This window comes from Natator depressus, chromosome 9 (assembly GCF_965152275.1).
Source record: "Natator depressus isolate rNatDep1 chromosome 9, rNatDep2.hap1, whole genome shotgun sequence".
Taxonomy (NCBI): Eukaryota; Metazoa; Chordata; order Testudines; family Cheloniidae; genus Natator; species Natator depressus.
The window spans coordinates 63,475,963-63,491,088 of record NC_134242.1 but is presented as its reverse complement, the minus strand read 5'-3'; the positions used below and the strand labels follow the sequence as shown (position 1 = coordinate 63,491,088).

At 49.3% G+C, this 15,126-nt stretch overlaps 1 protein-coding gene across 4 annotated transcripts in view; it reads right to left on the bottom strand.

The window, feature by feature from the left end:
* FRMPD3 (FERM and PDZ domain containing 3) overlaps positions 1-15,126 on the bottom strand; it is a 153,120-nt gene that overhangs the window by 46,832 nt on the left and 91,162 nt on the right. For all 4 annotated transcript variants that reach the window (XM_074964395.1, XM_074964393.1, XM_074964394.1 and 1 more), the window contains one exon: positions 1,229-1,383. In XM_074964395.1, coding sequence (XP_074820496.1) covers positions 1,229-1,376 — 148 coding nt within the window. In that variant the 5' untranslated portion in view covers positions 1,377-1,383. The remainder of the gene's footprint in view (positions 1-1,228; positions 1,384-15,126) is intronic.

The window sequence follows — 15,126 nt, the reverse complement described above, 5'->3', positions numbered from 1 at the left end:
AAGGAGCAGGCCTCAGGCCCCGCCATTCTCAGAGCCCAGTGAAGGGGCTCTGTTCCCAGCTCAGCTGGCCCACACACAGCTCCCACTGGGATGAATGGCAGTGGCTCATCTAATAACCCTCCTATGCGGCCTGCTCCTGCTGTTCAGTGAGAAACCAGTGCCACGTAGAGGGGCCAGTTCCAGCTTCTCAAAGAACTGGGTTGGGAAGGCCAAGAGCCTGGTCACAGGCTGGGCTGAAACCCAGCCAGAGGAACTGGCTACGTGTCTACTGGTGCCCCAGAAAGACGGGATCTGTCTTCCCCAGTTACTTCTTCCTCCCTTCCTCCACCAACCCACTCGGTGTAGCCCATCCAGTGTTCCTGCTTGCAGCTCTACTGTAGCCACTTTCCTTCACCAGCCTACCCCAGAACCCTTCGCAATGGCAGCAACCCTGCTGCACACCATGGCAGTCTGCCCAGACGCTTCTGTAGGGCATGGCAGGGGACTTTGCAACTCCTGACTCAGCAGCAGCAGCAGAGACTCTTTTGGAAGGGGACCTGGAGGAGAAAATGCCCCTGGGTCTGGACAAGGGGCAGGTAACCATGGCGCTGCCGGTGCCCATTTACAAGTGGCATGTTGTGTGCCCCCCATGTCCCCGGCTGCTCTCTGCCTTCCTCTTGTGCTCCCCTCCTAGGTTCTGCTCTTTCCCCTCAGTGGATGCTCTCCGTCACTCCTCCTCACTCAGCTCAAAGCCTCTCGATCGCCCTGTTAGCCAGCATGGGCTGTGGCTGGCTCGCACAGGTCCTGGCTACCGCGGACCCTGTGGCTGCTGACAGGCAGCATGAGGCCCCCTTCCTCCCACTGCCCCCTCTCCACCATGGGCAAGGCACAGTTGGGCGCAGGACATGGAGTGGACGTGGCTGCTGTACTTCCAAGATCTCTCAGACACAATCCTGTCCGTCGCAGACTGTGTCTCTGAAGGCCCCTGCCTTCAACAGTCAATTCCCCCCAGCCTCTACCCCATTGTCAGCAACAGGCAAGAAGACAACAACACTCACACCCATCCCACCCAGCACTCCAGTGTCTGCCTCAGGGTGCGAGCCCCCAGCTCCCAGCCTGCAGCGCCCATACTCCAGGCAGCATGGCACTCCTTTGCCCGTTCCTTGCTTCCCACTTGTCTGATCTGCTCCACTCTGGACAGTCCCTTTCCCTCAGGTGGCTGTGAGCCAAGCACATAGCCTGTGCCTACCTGCTGTTACCGAGCGCACCACCACTGGCCTCTCGCTGCCGGCCACGAAACCAAAGCCGTAGAGCGGGTCACGCTGGATTTTCACCTGTCGGAGAGCGTCTGAAGGCAGCTGACCACATTCCATATCATCACAGCTCTCCTCCTGCATCACATGACTGGAGAGGGAGACAGGGCATGTAACAGAGCTGTATCCCAAACACAAACACAGGGCAGGGGGCTGGGAGCCAAAAGGCCACAGGGCACCAAGTTGTTATACTGACCTCCCTCAACCAGGCTTATTCTCCACCAGCCTCATTCCACGAGGCAGAGGAGCCATGCTGCTTGCAGGAGTGCAGCTCTGACGTAGTTCAACCCCACGGGGGCCGAGCCTTCCCTCCTGAGGGACTGTGCTTCACGTCTTAGGTGCCCCCAGCCAGGAAACAAGGGGGATCAAGGTTGGGATTTGAACCTGGGAAGGCCTGCTGGAAGTGCAGTGCCTCCTTTCTCCTTGGTGTCCCGCTCAGCTTTGCTGAGTTTATGCATCCAAATGTTTTGTTTTCCGCCCCCCAAACTGCAATCGCCACCAACCCTCCCTGGGATCTGAACAGCCAGCTCTGTTCTGCCTGCCTCCTATATCACCATCAGAAATTAGGATTCTGCTGCTGGAATTTAGCTGACAATTTGGTTGATGATACCTGAGGCATCCAGCCCCAACTTTTAGAGCTGTACAGGCTCTGCAGCGCTCCTGGGAGCCAGTGCTTGTCCTTGTCTGCACAGTCAGCAACAAGGACTCAGAGATGCACAAGGAATGGATCTGTGATGTAAGGGGGTGCCAGGGTTCCCTCCCCACTCTGAACTCTGGCGTACAGATGTGGGGACCCGCATGAAAGACCCCCTAAGCTTATTTCTACCAGCTTAGGTTAAAAACTTCCTCAAGGCACAAATCCTTCCCTTGTCCTTGGACGGTATTGCTGCCACCACCAAGTGCTTTGGATAAAGGTTCAGGAAAAGGATCGCTTGGAGTTCCCACTTCCCCAAAATATCCCCCCAAGTCCCTTCACCCCCTTTCCTGGGGAGGCTTGAGAATAATATACCAACCAATTGCCTTTAATAAAAGTACAGACCAGACCCTTTATGTTGAGGACACTAAAATCAATCAGGTTCTTAAAAGAAGAACTTTATGATAAAGAAAAAAGTAAAAGAAGCACTTCTGTAAAGTCAAGATGGAAGGTATTTTACAGGGTAAGAAAAAGATTTAAAACCACAGAGGATTCCCCTCTAGGCTCAACTTCAAAGTTACAAAAACATGAATAAATCTCCCTCTCAGCATAGGGAAAATTCACAAGCTAAAACAAAAGATAACCTAACACATTTCCTTGCTATTACTTACAATTTTTGTAAGTTTAGATGTTATCATTTCAGTAGGAGCTGGGTTACCTGCTTAGTCTCTCTCTTTGTCCTGAGAGAGAACAAAACAAAGAGCACAAACAAAACCTTCCCCGCCGCAACCCAGATTTGAAAGTATCTTCTTTCCCCGTTGGTCCTTCTGGTCAGGTGCCAACTAGGTTAATTGAACTGATTAACCCCTTACAGGTAAGTGATTCTGTACCTCTGGCCAGGAGGGATTTGATGTTACTGCATACAAAAAGGTTGTTACCCTTCCCTTTATATTTATGACAGGGGGTCTGATAGTCACATCACCCTCCTTCCACCTTAACCCCACTGGAGTCAGACCTTTGCACACCATGTGACCTGGGGCACTGATTTCTGCATCATCTGTCCCATTCTGTGTCATGACCTAATCCCCTATGGTTTGCACCTTCTGCCATACTTTCAATGCCCTGCCCCCTGAAGCGAATGCCACGATACAAAACAAATACGTGATGACACCTATATTCTTCCCAGACCACTAATGCAAAGGATAACAATCTCATTGGTGTCTTGATTGCTAGAGTGTCTTGCTATGAAAAGGTGACTTCGGTGCACAATTGTACTGGAGACAGAGGATGGTCCAAGGCCAGAAGGGACCACTGTGACCATCTAGTCTGACCTCCTGTATAACACAGGCCAGAGAACGACCCCACAATAATTCCCAGAGCAGATCTAGAAAAACATCCAGTCTTGATTTAATAATTATCAATGATGGAGAATCCACCACAACCCTTGGTAAATAGTTTCCAAGTGTCTGAAGGTGAGTGTTGCTTCTGTGCTGTCGGTTCAGTGTTACCGTCCAGACTATTTAGTCTGCTAGATTCTTCCTGGCCTTTCGGTTACAAGTCAATTGTTCTCTCTCAGAAGTTTAGCATGTGATCCGTTCTCTATCGACTCCAATCCATCTGCATTTCCAATGGCCTCCAGCACTGTGATATTTCAACACCAGATACAAAATTAAGGGTGACAGCACAGCATGGCTGAAACCAGAACTGAGCTCTTCGTTTGACGCTGCCTCCTCAGACGGGATTCATCACAGTAGTTCTCTTCCATGCGCAATGCTGCTGAGCTACGCTGCGTCTCCGTGATTAAGTTAGGATCCCCTGAATGAGACAATGACTCAACTCCGGCTCATTCTGATCTTCAATAGTAGCATGTTGACCAGCTGGCTGCCCTTTGCTGAGAAAGCTCTGACCCCCAGCCCTTTGGCCAGAAGCCTCTGCCCTGATGGGAGCTAGTAGGTCTTTTAGATCCCCAACACCTACAGCCCATATCTGTGGATACCTCGGTATATAGCAAACCCAAGTGTACACCAATTAGCTGCTATATGTTATGTCTATGATACTATGTTAATAGCAATCATGCTGCATAGGTGCCGCAATTGCAATCTGTTGCTATTGTCCACATCAGTGATTTTCAACCTTTTCCACTGATTGATTTCAAACCATTCCAGGGCTCACTGCCCCTTCAGTCCCACCTCTTATGCTCAAATAAATGTGTTAGTCTCTAAGGTGCCACAAGGACTCCTGTTCTTTTTGCGGTTACAGACTAACACGGCTGCTGCTCTGAAACCTGGTAGGACACAGTGACACACATGATAAAAATAAGAACATATAAAGAAAACTGTTGAGCAGAGGATGGGTCATGGCCTTCCCTGCAAATGGAGCCGTCGTGCATACGTGCGGGTGAGCTCTCTGTGACATGCTCAGCACTCTCCTAGGCAGAGCATCCGGGAGGAGGGAGAGAGAAGGGAGGGTGTTCTGCAACTTTGCTATCAGTTCTCCTGCCTTCCCGGCAAAGTTCTGAAGCCTTAGAAAGAGGGAAAGAAAGAAAAAATGAAAAAAGGCCGGGGGTTGGGAGCGGGGAGAGCGCCATTCCTCACCCTAGAGCACTGATTGGACTAAATAGGCCAAATTCACTGGAGCTGTAACTACTCTGAAGTCGTCAGGCTTGAATACGGCTCCCATATAAAATAGTCTCCATACCTAACAGCTGCTTGAAGAAGCACACTCCGATTTTATTGGGAAAAGCCCAGAAGCCAGCATACCCATTGTTCGTGTGCAGCTACTCTAAAGAGGGCGGGCTATATAGGGGCTGAATATATGGCTAGAGCTGCAGGGTCATTGGAATGAGCCAGCTGTCACTCCACAAACCGGGTCAGCCATACTTTCATGCTCCTAGCAGCTGAGCTGGTTTGCAGCAATATGGAACATGCCAGGCAGGGGGAAAGGGGTGGGCATGGCTGGGCTGGGCATGGTATTATTGCTTCAAATCATTAGCTTTTCATCCCTCAGGTGAACGATAAGGATACAGCAGGTCAGGCCTGAGGGGCGTTGACAGAGCTGTGGAGTTCAAGGACTGGAATAACAGTGGGTTGCAGGTCAGACCTGAAGGCACTGACAGAGCTGTGGGAGGGCTCAGGTGTGGGACAGAGTAGCAGAAGGGGCTGCAGATCAGATTTGCAGTACAGGGACAGAGCTGTGGAGGGAACTCTTGCACAGCCGCTTGCTCTATGGTAGCTCTGTGCCTGCCTCTACAGTAGCTTGTTATCAGCTTTGCTACTCTCATGAGCATTTAAAACAGAATCAAGTAATTTTAAAAGCAAGACAATTCGAAAGCAAAACATGGGAAGGTGAAATGCTCACTGAAAGCATCACAGCAGCTCCCGCTCAGCCTGACTCAACAGAAACTCCTGCTGTCAGGTGGTGTGTGTGTGTGTGTGGCCGGGGCAGGGGGAGGACTGTATTTACCAGCCTAGCCAGCACGTCTGAAAGCTTCTGTAGCCTGAGCCCTCCTCACTCCCCCCCCTTCCCGGACAACTCTACACTCCACCATATGAATCCCACTCTAGCTCTCTGCCACCTGAGACTGACAGACACAGTGCTCAGCTGGGCGGCAATATACAACCCCCAAGATACCAAAGCCCTTCAGGAGCATGGCTGAGTTTAGCCTATTAGGTCCCCATTTTGCAGATAACAAAACCGAGGCACAGAGAGACCGAGCGCCTAGCTCACACAGCAAGTCAATGGCAGAGCTAGCAACAGGACCCAGGAGTCCTTGCTGCCAGTACTGTGCTTTGAGCACAGGACCATCCCCTTGTGCATTATCCCCGTGCGCTGCTCCTCTGAGGCTGCTGTTTGACGTAACTGCAGGGAAAGGCACGGGGGCACCTTTACTTTCTCTAAGCTGGTGGAATATAATGAGAAAACTCCTCTATCTGTTTTGCTTTGGCAGTCGAGCTGGGATTTGCACAGCTGTGGTGCTGATAAAATACACCTCAGTCCCTGCCACAAACATGAGAAATGAACGTTGGGATCCCCCCGCTCTGCTAGAACCACATGTCTCCTTTATCAGCAGATGTGAGCTGCAGTAAAATCCATTAAGATGCTAATCCCCGGTGCTATAAATCCAAGACTGCTAATCGCCTGGATGGGGCGCCCAGTCCAGCGCCAGCCTCAGCCCTGGAGACGGACTTTCTGGAGGTTCACAGGGGACAGGGACTGGCTGGCATCACCTGAGTGGAAGGACTGGCTCAGCAGCTTCTCAGCATTTTACCACCACTGGGGGGTGACAGCTGGTTTCAATGCCAGTCCAATAGCTGGCCCCCTATGACAGTCTGGATCCCTCTCCTGGGTGTTCCCCTAGCTTCCTCCATGCTCCAATACCCGCTGGCCTCTGGGCCTGCTGGAATTCAGCACCCCTGCACCAGGCCACTGGGCAGAGAAAGCTTGTCCTGTAACACAACTATCCGTAAGCAGGGAATGATTCCAGGTTGCAGCATGGCCTAGACAAGGATTGTTCCTGTACCTCCTTGCCATTCCAGAAAGAGCGTGTTCTCATGGCTCTCCGACCAGGAGGGAGGCCACCTGGGGACTCTGCCTGGCTTTGCACGGACATCCTGCGGGATCTCAGATCGCTCACTGAGCTTCCGGTTCCCCAGCTGTACAATGGGAATAAATGTGACCTCCCGCACCGGCATGCTGCGAGGGTTAATCTCTCCATGTCCATAATGCACTTGAAGAGCCCTGAACGAAGGGCCTTAGAGACGGGCAGACCCCTATTAATCATCATTCTTATTATGAGCCATCTTCAGAGCCTCCTTCCTGCTGAGAATGGTGCCGCAGTTCCCCAAGAGCCCTGGGCTCACCCCTTTCATTCAGAGCTCCCACCGCAGACCAAATACCACTATCCCTGGTCCAGAGGTGAGCTCTGGACTGGGGCCTCGGGTTGTATGGTGCCCAGATGGGCTGGTCTTAGACTAGAGCTGGTCTTAGACTGCCTTCAATTCTCAGGCAGCAAACCATCAGCTCAACAAGTTAGCAGTACTCAGATTAAAGAACCCAATTTTGTTTAAAAAAAGGCCTAATTTCAGCTGTAATGCAGTCAGTCAGCCACCATGAAATGGAAGAAGGGAATAAAACGCATGCAACGCTGGATATTAACAATCATACGCCTTTCCCAGCGTCTTAAGCTGCCTCTCCTCTGATAAGACTTTGATGCAGCAGAAGAACTACAAGTGTAATTAATAATAAAGGACCAGCATGACTGAACCCAGTAGTTCTGCAGAAGCAGTAACATCTCACCAGCAATGAAACAGGGTCTGCCCGAACCTCCATGCCAAATTGACCCCCTGCTAACAATCCTTCAACAATAATGTAGGAGAAGACAGTAGGGACAGGCACTGCCAGACTGGATAGGACCAATAGGCCACCTAGTCCAGTATCCTGCCTCCAAGAGGGGAGAGCCCAGACCTACCCCAGGAAGAATGTTTTACTGACCCCCAACAGAGGCTGGCTTATGCCCTGAAACAGGAGGGTTTATATCCCTTCTAAAATTCAAGTTTATTTGTTTAAATACTTCCTATACTAACTCTAGATAGTTTTGTTCTCTCTCTAAACGCCCAGTTGTATTTTTGAGAGCTGCTAGGCTCCTGGGCAAAATGATATATTGTAGCAGTGAGTTCCACAGGCTAATTGTGTGGAAACAGTAGTTCCCTTTTCAGTTATGAATTGGTCACCTTTCAGTTGCACTGCCTGTCCCCCTTGTTCTAGGAGATGGGGGAAGAGAAGTCCTCAATCTCCCTCCTCTTTACCATTCATCAGTTGATATACTTTTATTATGTCCCCTATTATCTGAGTCCTCTGTAAGGTAAACAGGCACAGTATGACAGTATTCCATTGCTTTGGGATGAGAGACAGCAGTAGTGCAAAACCATCCTGGCTAATCGGTTTTAACCTCAGCACAGCATCACAAAGGGCAGCAGGAACATCCTACTCCAGGACACAGGCCTGAATGAAACAAGGAGAAACCAGCAGTTTCCCCACCTGTATCCCATAGGAACACAGAGGATTTTCTCTACTAAATCAGTTCATTGTTCCACCAAACCCAGGCAGAGGGCAGAGTGAGTGGTTAATGACTGGCTGGCTGCATCTGCACTTCTCTGGGGTCCCCCTTCAGCATCTGCCAAATTTAAGCTTACATTTAAAACCGAAAATATCTTCTGCCCCTTATGGTTGTTCAGGAAAGCTGAGCGTAACTCACTGCATTGCTGTCAGAGTCTGCAGGCAAGCAACCTGTAACAGCAGCTTGAAATGTCCCTATTCAGTGCAATGTTGTGTTTATTCTGAAGCCTACTGATGACATTTTAGACAACAGCATTATTAACTATTTTACTGATTATCAATTAGCAGAAATATCCAACTGCTCTGCTATTGCAGGGAGAGTTGTGCACAAAACCAGCACCCAGCATGACCCTTGCCCTCAGTATCCTGCCCCCAGTTGGGGCTAATATCTGATATTCAGAGGAATAATCTCTTCTAATCTGGTTCTTCTTTGGTACCAATAACCGTGGTGTCTGAACACCTCAGGGAACTCTATGAAATGCTACCATAATGTACGTAGCTAATGGAGCTATGGTGTTTGAAGAAAATTCCTTCCTGACCCCTGCAAGTGTTGGATCATATTAAAGAAGTTCTGTATTAAAATCACAAATGAGTTTGATTCCCCATAGTTTAAATTCCAGGGTATTACTAATTAAGAGGTCTCTTGGTTTTTGGTACTGTTTCTCTCCCTCTATGTGTGAAGCTTGCAAGCTGCTAATTGCGTTAGTACATTCTAAGACAGAGTCTGTTCTCAAAGCAATTCACACAGAGAGAGACTCAAAGCAATACTCTGTAACAACAGAAACAGCACCCAGAAACTCCCCGCCCTTTTGTTGTATTAACAATTGTGATTAAAATAGAGATAGAGGATGTATGTGGATGGATGCTTGGTGTGGATAATAACTGAATGATCAGGGAGGTGCCAGCCTAAGAATCCAGTGTCCAACGGCTGAAGAAGGCGTCAAGTGGAAATAATCAGAGGACCTCCGGAGGGCAGACTGGAATCCATCCAACAGCCTCAAGAATGGGAGAACCAAAGAACAAGATAACATCTAGCAGCACGGAGCCGTCAGGAACGTGCCATCTGCTGATTGATTCAGCAATAGCATGATGAAGCAATTCCCATAGACTGGCATAGGAAGAAATTCCTATAAAAATGGACTCTAGAAACGGAGTTACTTTGGGGTCTGATTCTGCAAACCAACTTCCAGGAGCATCAGATGAGCATCTGACAAGGCCCTGCCCCCTCCTCATGTCCAGGCCACCTGGCCAGTGGCTTGGCATGAGCAACTCAAAGGCTGGTAACTATGATAACAACCTTGCAGAACGTGTGTGTGTGTGTGTGTGTGTGTGTGTGTGTGTGTGTGTGTGTGTGTGTGTGTGAGAGAGAGAGATTGAGTGTGTGTGTGTGTGTGTGTGTGTGTGTGTGAGAGAGAGAGAGAGATTGAATGGAATGTTATAACTATAACTAACTGCTTACTATGGTTCTTTCTGCATTCACAATAAATGTGGTATTTTGCCTTTTCCTCTTTAATAAGATCCTGCTGGTTTTTATTTTATTAGTATAACACAAGTAATCAGCTGATGTTCTGAAGCATGAGGTTTGGTAATCCTCTTTATTGGTGATTAAAGCAGATCCAAGGAGGAAGGGGAGCTCAGCAGTACTGGTGGCTGCCATACTGGGTTTCATCATCACACAGTGGCGTATGAATGAGGACAAACGAAGAACTGTGTCTGGAAGGACACACATCCCTGAGCCACCACATAGTCAGCCAAGCAAAACTATATTCCTGCCCAGCTGCACACACTGATATCACTGGTCTTCCCCAGCCCCATTCGTACTAACTCGACAAGACTGGGAGTCTGGTTCTCCATTACCCTGCACCTTGTGCAGTCTTTTGCAGCAGTGCAAACTGCGTGTGAATGATCACCATTTGGAGCATTTTACCAGAGCTGGGTAGGAAACATTTTTCACATCCTGTGAAAATTGTCAGGATTTCAGAAATTTTTCCCGACCCAAATTGGGATGAAAAGTTGAAAACTTCGAAAATGTTCATGAACCAAAAATCCCCCCCTCCCCAAAATGTGGTCCAGGTCAGTCACAACGTTTTTTGAAACCTTTTGGTTAGATATTGAATTTTTCCCCCTCACATTTTTAATGCTATCATTAGCTTAAATTTTGAAACAAAAAGGCAGTTCAAATCGGAAAACTGAAATTTTTCATTTAAAAAAATGTTGCAATAAGATGTTTCAACAATTTAGAAACTTCAGAAATGTTTCAAGGTGAGAAATGCGTCAAAGCCAACTCTTTCCCACAAAAGCGTTTCGGTTAGGATGAATTGGCATTTTTCAAAAACAACAACAACAAAAGTTTGGTCAAAATATTCCCAACCAGCTCTGCACTAATGGAAATGTCTGTCCAATGAGTTGGGCAGCAGTGAATCCGGCACTGGTGTAAAAACAGCTGTTAAGGAATGAAAGCCCCAGCATGGGTTACCCCTGTAAAATCCAGAAATATCCAGTGCGACTTCCTCCCATCTTTGACGATGTTAAAACATTTCAGAGGACAGATTTTATGCCAAATAAAAAAGCAGAGCCACCACACAGCTCATTGTGACTTGCCATTGACAGGTTATGTTTCATTAAAAAAAAATAAATAAGCATGCTACAAACTCAACAAAACCACTGGACCCCAAATTTACACACACACTTCCCATCAGAACACAGAAAAGCATGCCAAATACCAGCACTGTGGATATAAATTCAAAGCAGGCTAATGCATCCCTGATATAATAATAACTAGCTCTTATATAGCCTGTTTCATCAATGGATCTCAAAGTGCTTTATGAAGGAGATCAGTATCTTTAGCCCCCCCCCCCCTTTTTTTTTTTTATAGATAAGGAAACTGGGGCACAGAGAGGCAACATGACCTTGTGCAAGGTCACCCAGCAGGCCAGAGCTAGGAACAGAACTCAGGTCTTCTAGATCCCAGTCCAGCACTCCATCCATGCTTCCTCCCCAATCCAGGCTTCCATATGGAACCCAGAAATATATGTGAGAGTCCCTGTCCCCCATCCAAACCCAGGTCTCCCAAAACCTCTCCTCCTACTCAGTCATGGCCACAGCTTCTAAATGAAACCCACCAGGTTTTCTACACAGCAATAAAGTACCATCACCACCTTTCTAGGTCTCTCAAGTCTGCTGTGCTTCCTTTTTGTTTCATTTCAGGCTGGATCAGACCCAAGGTCCATCTAGTTCAGTATCATGTCTCCACTAGTGGCCAGCACCAGCTCTTTTAGAGGAAGATGCACGAAACCCCTTGACGGACAACTGTGGAACAACCTTCCAACAGAAGTTTCTTCCTGACCCCAGGAGCTAGTGATTGGGTCATTCCCTGACCATGAACATTTATAGCCCTTATACCTTTTGATCCTCTATGTAACTCTGGGTTCTCCCCGCAAGCCAGGAAGAGGAGAGGAAGCTATGCTCCCTTCACTTTGACTCCTGCTTGTTCCTGTAGCTTGCACAGCTCCCATGTTTAGCATTCATGGAACAAGCCAGCCCTTTTAAAAATCCAGACAAAGGACAGCTGGCGGGATTTCTCCATCACGTCGTCTGCCAAGTGGGTAGCTTACCTCAGGTCCCAGCAAACAAACAGCAGTTTTTCAGGGAAAGGCAGCTTCTGCCTCCTCTGACTGAGCTGAATTCTCCTCTGTGCTGCCCACTTAGGTAAGAAGAGAAATAGTCTTTCTCCTTGTGGAGGAGCCCTCAGTCTGTACTAGCTGCTTTCAGGTGGCACCTGCACTCCCTACCCCAGCCAGTAATGAGCTAAGTTCATCTTCTGCACGTATAGACCTCAGAGGGAACGTAGGACATCTCCTCAGATAGAGGGAAACCTCCTGATGGGACAAGATTTAATGCCCAGACAATACATCGCTTAGCAAATGCAACTGCGTCCCCTGCCTGTGTCACTGGGGAGAAGATGCGTATCATGGGTCTGCCCCTGCTATGCCTTCCTCATGTGAGTAACCCTTACACAAGCATTTACATCATGTTCAATGGGGCTACTCACCTGAGTAAGATTCTCTCATGTGAATGAACCTTGCGAGGCCAGACTTCCTGTGCAAGCACACCAGCTTGTGGAGCTGCTGCACTTTCCTCCCCAGAGTCAGAATGGCCTGTGTCGGTTTGGTGCCAGAAATGGGCTCGGATGTCACACGCATGGGGTCCCGCAACCTCTCCCTCCACTTACTGGATCATGATGGGACACTCAGCCCACTGCATCCACCTGGTATTTCCTCCTTGCTGACCTGATCTCAAATTGGGAAAATGCTGTAGGAGCTGCCACGCTGTATCACACGATTGTCCATCTGGCCCAGCGTCCTGCCTTTGGGAGCTGTGCTATGTGCTCACGAGCAAGCATGTGCTGTTTTTAGCTCTTCCTCTCAGGGGGGCAACAGCCATCTGGAGAGGGGCCTACGTCCTGCACCACCCATGTGTCCCCAGATTCTGTCTGGCCTAGTAATTCCTGTGCCAAGCAATCTTGCCGGAGGTTTCTATTCTGCAAGTCATGGAAGCAACCTAACAGCCTGTTTAGGAGCTAATAAAGCACAGAGCCCTGCAGCAAGGAAGGGTCTGCCTCAGACTATACAGAAGGGTCTTATACCCAGGATTTCCCCAGGGAAGGCTCAGCTTTGCCTGCTGTCCTGTTTCCCATAGTATCTGCAGGGGCAATGCAATGTTGGGATGTTGCATTGTGACATGGTGCCGCTGCCCTGCCATGCTGACTGTTGCATAGATGTGTTACAGGACACAATTACATTCCCTGACACCTTGACTCCCAATGAAATCTGCCTCTGCACAGCGCTCTGAGCAGGTGAGTGCTTCATGCTCCGGGCATGCTAAGGATTTCTTTATTTTCCCGCTGGTGCGATGTGCTTACCACCAGCCTCTTGGAAGCTGTAACCAAACAAACCCCCAAACACCTCTCCAACCCTGTCAGAAAAGCACTGGGGTAAGCAGACAGGCCCTGTAACGTGCCCTGAAGATCAACAGGCTCAGGGCTTCACTTGTCCACAGGCGGAATGAGTTCCAGAGGCAAGGGCCCTTCCCCGAACACTCTGACAGGAAATCCAGGGCCTGTCAGCAAAAGTGTCCCAGTTGATCGCAGCAGCAGGGCAAGGGCAGAGAGAGGCAAAGACCAGGTCCCAGCTTGACACTGCCATAAACCCAGCAGAATCTGTCTTGGCAGACACCCTGGTGTAAGGAGCCCCCTGGGCTGGGAAGAACCGGGCCCAGGGCTCCACACTGCCTACCCTATAGCACATGGCATAGAGGCATGCTGAGTGAGGGGGTGTGACTGGGCACTGCTGTGCTCTGGTGATTCAGGGATGTGGGATGGGTCTTAGTAGACTGCTTTGGCCCAACGTAAACAAGAGCAGGTCCGAGGCTTCTTTAATATACACCAGGGGCCAGGAAGGCCACCCAGCAAAGCCAAGAATGTGGGAGGCACAAAGGTGGCTTCAAGCCATCTTCCCCCATCCAGTTCTTGTGCTCAGCACAGCTCCGGATGATGGGAGAATGTGACCCATGGGACACAGAGCCCAAAACACACTGACCCCTACAAGGTGGGTGGCTGCTGACTCTTTCCAAGAACAACCCAACCCTAACCACTCCTAGTACCAGGGTTATAATTATTGTCCTGCAGGGTACGGCTTGGAAGGTGCCAACCCTACTTACACCTGACCCTTCAGAGGAAGGAGAGACCTATAGGTACCTGGACAGTCATATCACTGCACATGGCATGAAAAAAATCCTTCCTGTCCCTTGCTGGTGACCACCTTGTGCCCTGTAGCATGACAGCTGATCACCCCCTTGGCTTACCTCACTGAGCTGTGAGGCACTGATGGTCGTTACACTGTCCAGCCCCCTTCACATCCATCTGCAGCACTTACCGGTGGCCAAGCTGTTGCCGCATGTGACGAAGGATCCCCTTGTGGTTATTAAAGGAGCCACAGAGGCTTGTGATCTTTCCCGTCTAGCTGGGAGCTCTTCATTCACCGACCTCTCCTTATTTAGCACCACAGATGGGGGAGCCGTCTCTGATGCAGTAAGCAGCAGGGAAGATGGGGCCTGAATAACTGTTTGCCACAATCATATTTTGAAGATGTCTGCCTTCCCCACCTAGCTCTTCTTCCCAGGCATTATCACCTGCCTCCAGCACTAGATCCTCTCAAGAGGACAGTGTCACGCAGGAAAAGCAAGCTCCAGAGAGATTTATCACCTTGAATTTTTAAAATATCCTTCAAGTCTCAGAGCATAACTCAGGCCTGTGCATCCGAAGTGTCAGAAGCCAGATGCTGCCCCTTCAGTTCTGTGGAGTGCACGATGGCTGGTGAAGGAACTTTGGGAGACAGGCCTGTGTTATGGGAAAGGGACAGTTACTAAAGCAGCGTTTCTCAAACTGGGGGTCCCGACCCAAAAGGGGGTTGCAAGGCTATTGTAGGGGGGATTGTGAGATAGGCAGAGAGCGGCAGTTGCTGGCTGACTGCCTAACTCTGAAGGCAGCGCCGCCACCAGCAGCAGCACAGAAGTAAGGGTGGCATAATACAATAGTGCTGTAAACCCCCGCCCAACTCTCCCATCCCCTCGGCAGCGTCCTCTCCTTGGGAACTTGAAATACGGTAAGCCTACTTTACGCTTTTTGAAAGGCTTCAACGCCTTTGACTGGGATGCAGGGATGACTACGTGCTTAATTTAGTGCTATAAGTATGTACAATAATTTGCTATGACTTGGGGGGGGGGAATGTCATCACAGCCTGAAATATTTTCAAAGGGGGGCGCAGCAAAAAGAGTTTGAAATTCCCTGTGCTAAAGGGAGACAGATACAGTTCCCCCTACTGCTCCATCATGGGACATTAACCCCGACATGGAAGCACTCCTCCCATGGGAGGGGAGAATGAGCTGCCATGACCATTCAGTACTGGGCTCCTCTAAACCTCTCTACCAATGGATCCTAACTCTGGCGTTAAGACCCCACCCTCTCTTGGGTAATGTAGCTTCCATGTTAGTATCTGAGTGCCTAGGATGATGAGTGTGGTGTAAATT